At 36.5% G+C, this 10,968-nt stretch overlaps 1 protein-coding gene across 3 annotated transcripts in view; it reads right to left on the bottom strand.

The window, feature by feature from the left end:
• Nucleotides 1-3,038: 3,038 nt before the first annotated feature.
• Nucleotides 3,039-10,968, bottom strand: part of LOC127662769 (lipid droplet-associated hydrolase-like) — a 61,509-nt gene continuing 53,579 nt past the window's right edge. The window contains exons 6-7 of one of the 3 annotated variants that reach the window (XM_052154073.1): nucleotides 8,711-8,793; nucleotides 3,039-4,852 (exon numbers count right to left, since the gene is read on the bottom strand). In XM_052154073.1, coding sequence (XP_052010033.1) covers nucleotides 4,661-4,852; nucleotides 8,711-8,793 — 275 coding nt within the window. In that variant the 3' untranslated portion in view covers nucleotides 3,039-4,660. Of the gene's footprint in view, nucleotides 4,853-5,439; nucleotides 8,330-8,710; nucleotides 8,794-10,968 lie in introns of those variants that run through there. The other 2 variants (XM_052154074.1, XM_052154076.1) reach the window with 2 other exon arrangements.

The following is a 10,968-nucleotide window of genomic DNA, read 5'->3' as shown; positions in this document are numbered from 1 at the left end:
TTTACGATTGTGCACAGTATTCAAATACACATTCAAACACAATCAGGCTGTAGCGCTTATGTTACACACTTACAGAAATTCCAATACAATCCAATAATTCAAAAGATACATTCCATTGAGGCTTTCCAAGATGTCTCGCCTGCCCAATGTCCAACAGGAGGGAAATTCCACACACTGCCATTTAACGGTGAAAGTAGTAATCCGCGATTGCTGGAGCACCACATGGGGTAGAAGAAAACTCTGATCCACCCGCTGTGGGAGGTGCAGATCTTGACGGCAGAGTACGAGAGATTATCAACACCCTGAAGGAGAACATTTAAAGAGATAGTGCTGTGCACCACTGTTATATATGCGCTGACACATTCGAGGGAAGCGGAGCACAAAGCACTATCTGCCCAATAAAACTGGTGAGATTTTAAAGAGTTTCAGAGATTGGCAAAGCCTGCATGGATAACCCAGTGTCAGCTATGACACAGCATTCATGTACTCTGTCTATATCTACAACATCAGGGAGTGCTACAGCTGCTTGCAGACAGTGATGTTATCATTTATTTCTGTTTCGTTATTTATTTATTTTTTATCTTTATGGACTCGGCTGGACTTTGAAAAAAATTTAATCGAGTCCCAAAGGCTCGAGTCCGAGTCAAGTCCAAGTAAAAATCGTCTGTGACAAGTCCAAGTCCATTAAATTTGGACTTGTGACTCGGACTCAAGTCCGAACTAGAGTACCCCAACTCTACCAAATACTAAAATTATTGTTTTATGATTTGAAACTTAAACTTAATTTGTAAAATGTTTTGCTTAAAAAGGGTATTTGTGCTGTATTTCTTTAAAATAAATGACACTTGGTTTAATATTTTGTTATTTAATGCAATGGCACTGAAACGTTTTGAAGTGTACATTTTGAAGTCATTGTATGGATGGGAAAAAGCTATAGGAGCCACTATAATAAGAAAATACTACACAGTGTAAAACGAAGAAAAAGCTACTTTTCTGGAAGACAAATATCACAACAGCACCAAAACAGATGGTAGAAAAGTCTATTTTATTTAATATTTAACTCCAGATCACAGGGCATCAGATGTTGTTAGGTTGGTACAAAATTTGAGAGCAAGGGGGAACAAAGAGCAACTATTGCGATGTCAAAACAAAACAAAACAAAGTCCAGGGGAAAAGAATATGATCTATTGCAGATGATATTTGGCAGGAAAATAGCAGAATATCTCTGGAACGATTCTTCACCACAAGAGAACCCAAACCACTCTGGAGACGTAAAACAGTAAAGCTTGTTTGCTTTGCCACAATTCAATCCACCCGGGCAGGATTACTCCATTTCCTTCTATGAACTAGCCCTGCCTCCTGGTTTAAATCAAGGATAAGCAAATTAAGGGGCTTTGTCATTCTTTTTGAGAAGCCTGGAAAGGAAGATTAAAGAAACCTGGGCTTACATGAAGAGTCCCAATCCAAAGAGAAGGGGGATCCAGATCAGCTGGAAATATTTACTCTTCGTTTGCTGAGCCGCTGCAGCAGCAAGATGCGTCAATCACTGCCGGAGTGGTCCACTACAGGACATCCTGGTATTGAAGATGGGTTTTAATTAATGGAACCAAAGTTGATGTGGATGAGTCACATGAGTACCACAGCTTTAGCTGAGTTAAACCTGCATATACTGGAGTATTTTGCGAAAATCCTGAATATATCTTGCAACAATTAAAGGAATAGTTCACCCAAATGTTAAAATTCTCTCATCAATTACTCACCCTCATGCCATCCCAGATGTGTATGACTCTCTTTGTATTGATGAAAAAATTGCACTGTAGATAACAGATTTGTATTTTGCACTGTACATAACAGATAACAGATTTGTATTAGAATTGCACTATGTATGTGTGTATCTATGTATGTGTGTGTCTGTGTGTTTATGTACGTATGTGTATAATTATGTTTTATTATATCTATGTCTAGCTGCTGTTTTTGTATTGTTTTTGCATTGCTGTGCACTGGAAGCTCCTGTCACGAGACAAATTCCTTGAATGTGTAATCATACTTGGCAATAAAACTCATTCTGATTCAGAAAACAAATGATTTTTAGAAGAATATCTCAGCTCTTTTGGCCCATTCAATGCAAGTGAATGGTTGCCAGATCTTTGAAAATCAAAAATCAGCATAAAAGTAATCCATACGACTCCAGTATGGGTGAGAAACAGATCAATATTTATGTCCTTTTTTACTTTAAATTCTGCTCCCTGCCCAGTAGGTGTCGATATGCTCGAGGAAAGCAAATCAGAATGTATTTGTTGTACAAAAAGAAAAGAAGAATATATTGAGAGTGGACATTTATAGTAAAAAAGCTATGCCGCCTCTGAGAACATGGAGATGATATTTGGCAGGAAAATATTTTAGTGTTCAACAGAACAAAGAAAGTCATACACATCTGGCATGGTATGAGAGTAAATGATGAGAGAATTTTCATTTCTGGGTGAACTATTACTTTAAGGTTAAATATTAAATCATGGCACAGAATATAAGAGTTTTTATGTTTAATTACATTGACTGAGGTGGTTTGAGGACTGAATAATATTACGCTCCTCTGGGATGTTGAGGTAAATTGTTAATATATTTCACTTGGTAACCCCCAGGATATCATGCAAGCAGTGAACAAACCTACAGCTGGGGCTTTTTTTTTATTTTTTATAAGGGGTCCCATTTTAGCTCCTCCATTCACCATAAAACAAACTCCTGGGATGTGTCATGAGCCAAGTTGGGGTCTACACAATCCAAATAGATCTCAGTCTAAGAGAACAGCTGCTTTACAGGTAAAATGCTATTCCAGAGTCCCTCTAATGCTGTCTGGAAAACAGAATCAATCCATTCACGAATGACAGGGCTAATGTTGACGTTCATTTATATGGAGACAGCTGCAAATATACATGATTTCTGTGCTTAAACCAGGGTGCAGCTCAAGATCCTGTGATTCTGTAAGGTTCCAGGTTGTTGCTAACATTTTGGACACTTGCAAGTACAGGCTTTACTTTCATTTATTTTCAGACAGAAATCAAATCACATATAAAATGTTCTGGGAGTAATTTAATTGAAAACTCAACAACATATTACAAGAGACCATTTTCAAGGGATCATACATCACTGATACACAATGCTGAAAAATTACTCAACAAAAGCTTTCCTCCACAACTGAATATTCAAAATATCTTATATGTATGGCAATCTATAATACTGATTTCAATATAAATGAATGAATACATATAATTATAAGTATTTCACTATAATCAACAATTAATTGACCAGTGCACTGTTCCACATTTCCTTGCATATTATGCATTTATTTGTTTTATGTCTATTTAGACATAGTTTTAAAACTTTTTGGGCTTGAGAAGTCATAATTACATTACCAAAAAATTAATAAAAATAAATAAATTAAAGCCGCACTTTTCCCCCTCAATTGCACAAATTAAATTATTGTTTAAAAAAAAAATATAGCATATAAATATACCTCATTATTAAAATCAAAAACTAGAAAAATAAAAAATAATTGAACATAGTTGCTAGGAGGCAACTCTGTGTTGACAAAGGAAATCAATAAATCAATGACTGCATTTTATTTATTTAAACATTGGAAGTGAAAATCAGCATTTTCACACACACACACACACTGCTAGTGTGTGTGTGTATATATACACATAAACACACACACTACCGGTCAAATTTTTGAAACACTTGACAGAAATGTTTATCATGATCTTAAAAATCTTTTGATCTGAAGGAGTTTGCTTAAATGTTTGAAATGAGTTTTGTAGACAAAAATATAATCGTGCCACCATATTCATTTATTTCATTATAAAACTACAATTTAATTAAAAAACAAAGTTTTTGAAATTGATGACTTGGACCAAATAATAAAGAAAAGCAGCCAATAAGTGCCAACATAGATGGGAACTCCTTCAATACTGTTTAAAAAGCATCCCAGGGTGATACCTCAAGAAGTTGGTTGAGAAAGTGTCAAGAGCACATGCCTGTAAATTCTAGGCAAAGGGTGACGACTTTGAAGATGCCAAAATATAACACAATTTTGATTTATTTTGGTATTGAAGAAGTGTGTTTCAAAACTTTTGACCAGTAGTGTGCATGTTTATATATATATATAATTTACACACACACACACACACAAAATCTTATATGTGTTATGTGCTTGCAAAGTGAAGAAAATGGGTAAAATATTTTTTTTTACCCAGAGGAAACAAGGTGCAATAGAAGATTAAAGATGTCAGACATAAGTAAATGAATGTGTTCAAAATGATGCACTCACATGAAATCAAGACTCCATTCATCAGTGCCCTAATAAAAGCTTTTTATTCTACATGGAGCGGGATGTCTCATGAGGGGCCACCATGTTGAGATCACATGACCAGCTGAGCCAAATACTACACTACTAGTGCAACATAAAAAAATAAAAACCAAAAGATATTACTGCCTGCACCTTTAACTAAAGCAATAAACTCTAAAATTAGTCTAATTTATTACAATATATGCTACAGTTAATCGAAGATGTAAGGAGCACCCAAATAACAGCCTTTGTATGATTTGCGGATGACCATTCAAATGCATTGGAATGAAATGTTAATCTGAATGAAGGCTAGCAATGTCACAGAATCCTCAGGTCATCATAGATCCATTTTGCGGTCATGTTGGCCACTTCCTCCCCTGCATCCAGGACAAATGCATGCCGGATGCCCCTTTCACACAGATGAATGTCGCCTTCAGGGAAGTCCTTTCTGATATCATGGTAGTACTGCACAGGACACCAGTGGTCCGTCGCGCCGTAGTAAAAAATGAGCTGACAGAGGAAAACAAAGTAAGCAGACCACCCTGAGCCGAAGAGATGTTTGATCTCATAAACATGATTAAGGTTTTTTTTCCTCAAATGTGGGGTGCACCACTACACGTAATAATTCTGAGAGCACAACTCAAACTATAAATACATCACAAAGCTTTTCTATTTTTCTGACAGCCATTAGAGAGCAAGAGCAAGTGCATGTGTGTAATTGCTTGATAAGACCCCATCATTCATTTTAAAGGCACACTCTATTATTGTGCAATAACAAAAGTGGCAGCCCTCCCATTTGATTTATATAGCAACTTGTACCACCACCAAATTATTTTAGTATGTTGCTGCTTCATATACCTCAAGATATAAGAAGCAACAATCGGTGAATGATTGTCATGATCTGACGCTCTTAAAATCTTGTTTTCTTTGAGAGAACCTCAAGTTAAAACCTTTTCTGTTGACTCAAGATAAGATATGTTAGATGTACAAAGCTGATAAAACACAAATCAAAGTAGACGTGGGCATGCGGCATAAATCAAGGGCTGTAACCACCATAGGCGGACATCCCCCTCACCCCACCCCCCCTTCATATTCAGGTTAAAAATGAACCAATGTGGGTTTTTCAATGGCAGATCCTTAAACAATAACTATTGTTCCCCAATTCTAAATACAGTCTTGCACAAATCTATAAAGAAAAATAACTAATGAAATCATAGGCCACATACACAATGCAAAGATTTGGGAGTGACAACTGCATTTAAATGCAGGAGTGAATCTATAAATATGTCACTCCTAAAATATCAATGGTTGACAAAGTAATATCATAGCAATGCTTTGGCTGTGAATAATATTTGGAGTTAGTTTTGTTTTGTTTTTTGAGAGAGAGAGACAGAGAGAGAGAGAGAGAGAGGAGTTGTAGTTTGCCTGTGATTTACTTTGTTCTTTTAATCACATCAACTGGTTTTGTTGGTCAAATTGGTTATGTGATTCTAAATGAGAACGCCCCCAAAGTTGTGGACCGGGGGGTCAAGCTAAGGTTAAGCTTTGTAGGTCCTTGCAAAACAAGTGAATGGGTGCCAACATTTTGACACTGCAAAATCCACATAAAGGGAGCACAAAATAATCCCTATGACTCCAGTGGATTTAATCCACTACGTGGTCGACTTCAAGGACGTACTGGAAGTTTTTAATGTGCATGTGCACATTATATTCTCATAGATTATATTCTCTTTACAATTTTATATTATTTAGTGATGTCAGTGTGGCATACAGTCTATATGCAATTTTGTTTGAAAGGTTAAATTAGTCTAGAGGCTACTAAAAGTGAGTCATTTAACTACTGCCAGTAGACATGTGTGTCTGTATAAGTTTAATGTTTAAATTAATTAATATAAGAAATTTTATTTTCTCTGTGGCAGCTTCAAAATTTGGTATTTATTTGAAATACTGGATATATGCATTGTTTTGTATTTTAACACCACAAAACTACTTGCCGTATTGTAATCGACCATTGCAGGATGCATAAATAAACATTTTCTTATTTTTATTCTTGTCATATTAAGTATATAACACATGTTATCCTAAAATAATATTTAAATCCCAAATCATACAGTCATTATTGCACTCTCTCACATTTTATTTACATATAACGCTACATACTGTACACACTGAATAAAAAGTTTGCATTAAAAACATGGATTTAATCCACTACGTAATGGATGTCCAGGATGTAGTAGATGAAATCCACTATGTCATGTGCTCTCACAAAAATTGGATAAGACATAGCGCATGCTAATTGTGTATAGCGCTGCGCATGACGCGGCCATGAAAATAGAGCCCATTTTCTTTTTTATCCCCTTTTCTCCTAATTTGGAATTCCCACTACTTAGTAGATCCTCGTGGTGGTGCAGTTACTCACCTCAATCCGGGTTGCAGAGGACAAGTCTCAGTTGCCTTCTTATCATGTGGCTCACTGTGCATGACACCTCAAAGCATGTGGAGGCTCATGCTACTCTCTGCAATCTGCGCAAAATTTACCATGCACCCCATTGAGAGGGAGAACCCCTAATCCCGATCACAAGGAGGTTACCCGTGTGACTTTACCCTCCTTAGCAACCTGCCCAATTTGGTTGCTTAGGAAACATGGCTATAGTCACTCAGCACGCCCTGGATTCTAACTGGTGACTCCAGGGCTGGTAGTCAGCGTCAATACTCACTGAGCTACCCAGGCCCCCAATGAGCCCATATTCTTAATCTTAACATCTCACATAATTTTGCTTCTCTGGATTTAAGGATTTTTAGATCTTTACCGGAAAGCAAGGCAAAAATACTGATTGAATGTTGTTGTCACTCCCATAAATAGCCAAAATTTGTGAACAGAACAGGGTTAAGCACTACAAAGAGGAGTGACAACCGTTTTAATCTGGAGTATGTACGTGGCCATGGAGTGAGGCTTTAACAAAGGCATATCACACGGAGAACTTCACAGAAGGTCCAAATAGGAAAACCATAATTTTTCAATGAAGCAAAATGTAAGCAAGATTGACATTAAAACCTCTATGTCTTCCATCTCCCATCGAACACCATTGTGGACACTTCAAGGGTTTTTCCTTTAGTTAGGCCGCCATAACCTCTGCTGAACGGTGCCAATAACATCAATGCGAAAGGAAAAACCACCCGTACAGATTTCTGAGGGCTATTTATTGGTAAGACCTCTAGAGCTGTACATAATAGAAAGATCAAATTCTCTTTGTCAACTGCTTTGCATGATTTCTCTGACAAACTGCATATTGTTTGGCCTTTGCCGACTCTACCAGTTAATCATGATGGGTTCTACATCTGTCAGCCTGATCGATTTCACCACAGCCCATAAGTCTAATAGAAGAGTCAGATGCATGTGGTTTAGGGCTGCGAGGGGTTTAAACATATGACCTCCTGTCTTCACCTTCAGCTTTTTCGGAAGAAAATTATTCTAGCATCGCTATTGGCAAGCAATACGTCCTGTATTTCCCATGAAGCCGATACGAAACACCGGCACATACCCTGACACCCATGCAGACAAACAGACAATGTCAGAGACATGGATTGAATTCCTCGATGGAATTTGGGTGGGATGCAATGATCAGACCACGCTGGAAACATTTGATCGGGATCCAGGCTCGAGGGATTTTCACAAGGTATTTGCACGACTTCTGCAAGCAGTAGTCTAAGTGAGTAGAGTGCAGAGGTGCTAGGTGTAATTTGAGACAAAGGTATTAAGTGTGTTATTTTTAATAGTAACAGGGTGAAAGCAGTGAAGACATCACCTTTTTAACTGACGACAGATATAGTCCATCAGCCATCAGCAGCCTGGTCCTCCACCCTCTCTGAATGTGTATGTGGTCTCTGGTTTGCATCAAACCAAGGCATTGGAAGGTATATGCACTTCGGCGGGGTTCTTCCACCCATGCTTCCATTGAGAAAAAGTCAGGGTGATATGGAGTGCATCTATAGAGGATTTGATCTACATGATCTAATTTCTAGCCATGTATTTTTTAATTATTGAAAATGAGTGTAGATTTTATCTGCTGCCACTATATTTACTGGAAGGGTCCAAAATGCGCCTTTCACCACATCTGCTAATGGCATGTGATTTCAGAAAATTTACTGGCAGTTAAAATATTTAGCCACAAAACTATTTTGTATTATTTTTATTATGGAAAAAGTGCTCTTTATGAGATGACGTTTCGGTCAATTTGAAAACGTTTTTAATGAATATACTTCATTAAAAGTGTGGAATGTTCCACATGTTTCTTGCCAAAAAAAAAAGTGTGGTTAATCTTTGCAGTGATAAAAAACTAATGTCTGATATGGTTGTGTGATCATTACCTTGCTGAGGTGTTGACGTATTGTTAAGTTGTCTCTTTCTACAACCAGTTGCATTTCTTGGCTCCCCATGTACATCCCATTTGCTGTAAAGAGACAGAGACAAAAAAAGAGAAAAAAAAAGAGAGACACACTGAGTGGTATGTTACAAAACTGCAATAAATGATGTCGTGCAAACAGAACTCATAAACATTTACATATCATGCTAAACACAGCAGCCACGGCGGGTTGACTAAACATGAAAGTATCAAACTAAAATACACATCCAAACAGTGCCGCAACCTCAAAGGCCATCGTTCGTACAAACATTGAAACAGCAACCAGATCATGAGGATTACATCTGTTCCTGTTCACATTTACTGTGGATGTAGACTCTGACTAACAGTTTAATGATGCACAATGATGTCATTGTTTTGAGGCTCAGACTGTGCATTGAAATCAGGTGTGTCATTTGTAAGTATTTCATTTTGGTCTCTCACTGTTTCTCTCAGTGCAGCCCTTGCAGAGCGGAAGATCTATAAAAATACCAAACCAAATATACAGAGGCCCCAAAATGTATTTGGACACTAATATCATTTCATTAGTTAAAAATATATCAAACATCACTTTTCTTAGTCATTTTAGCAAATTTGCCATTGTTTTTTCAACCAACTGGTCATCGACATGCTCCACTAAGTTTTTCAATGAACACAAAATTAGATGTTAGACAGAATTACAGCCTCAGTCACTATTCACTTTCATTGTATGGAAAAAGATGCAATGAAAGTGAATGGTGACAGACTATATTCCTTTAACTGTCCAAAAGTGCCCAAATATTTTTAAGGGGCCAAAAAATATATAAAAATAAATAAATAAATAAATATATATATATATATATATATATATATATATATATATATATATATATATATATATAAATAAAAGGAGGGAAACATAGACAGGAAAGAGGAAACTAGAATCCCTTTGATCTTACATTCCATTAAAGTTTTTCTTTGTTGGGAATGTGCATGCTTTATGAAAACCATTAGTTAAAAAAACATATTGGGATTTTTTTTTATTTGCCATTTTGTCCTCTTTTTTTTTTTTTTTTACCTCAGCAGTTTGAACATGTACACACACACACACACACACACACACACACACACACACACACACACACACACACACACACACACACACACACACACACACACACACACACACACTTCATGAGCTAATACAAGCCACTTGACATTATGACCTTGGAAACTATTCAAAGGAACTGATCCTGATCATGTCTCACCCGGGCCAAGAGATGTGTTAATATCCTTTCGTATCTGGACATTCCTTACAGCTGGTGTAGATGACTATTAAAATCCCCATGAAATCACATTACTCTTGATTTTCAGTTTTTTGACCTGTTAACATATTTCCTATTGAAACTACAATATAATTTCAAAAGGATATATTTCTTAATTTTCTGGGAAGTTTTGGCAGTACATTTAAAAAGTTTTGTATTTTTCTTTTATAGCCGATAGGCTTTAGTAAAATTACAGCTATATACCTACTTGCTAGTTGGTTACAGGTGGTATTTGGGGAGGGACATTGTCACACTAGAAAGTATTTGATTGGACAAAAGTGGTGTTGTTATAGTGTACTTAACTACTGGAGTGTGTTGTAATCAGAGACAGTATGGAATGAGACAGGTCACTGGTATACTTATGAATGGGAAAAAAAAAATCGCATAGCTAAATATGGCATCCCTATGAATGGAATTTACGGTTCAAGAAATGTTCCAGGTTCAATTCAAGTTAAGCTCAATCGACAGAATCTGTTACACAAATGCAACTTTACACAGGAAAGGCTAGTAATTAACTAAATAAAATCATATTTACATGGCTTTCATTTCTGTCTTGTGGCTATACTTTTGAAACAGTATTTTTAACATTTATGGATTGGCCCAATTCACTTTCATTGTAAGTGCCTCACTGTAACCCAGATTTTTGCTTTTTTAAAGAAAGGTTTTACTGCTGATCTTGACCAACCACTTTGGAGATTTTGGTCTTCCCCATTCAAGTAGATAGGAGCTGTACTTGTATCCCGTTTCTATCTAATATATACCTTAAAGGCAATTACCACAAAACTACACTACAGTAAAAGAAAACAATGACGTTTTAAATGTTGTGCATTAATTCATTGTGGTAATCAAATTTACATATAAATAATTGCTATGCCATTCCACCTCCACCCCACCATTTATTTAATTTAAAATGTTTTATTTT

Source organism: Xyrauchen texanus, chromosome 22, assembly GCF_025860055.1.
Source record: "Xyrauchen texanus isolate HMW12.3.18 chromosome 22, RBS_HiC_50CHRs, whole genome shotgun sequence".
In the NCBI taxonomy this organism is placed as follows: Eukaryota; Metazoa; Chordata; class Actinopteri; order Cypriniformes; family Catostomidae; genus Xyrauchen; species Xyrauchen texanus.
This window is presented reverse-complemented; position numbering and strand designations above follow the sequence as displayed.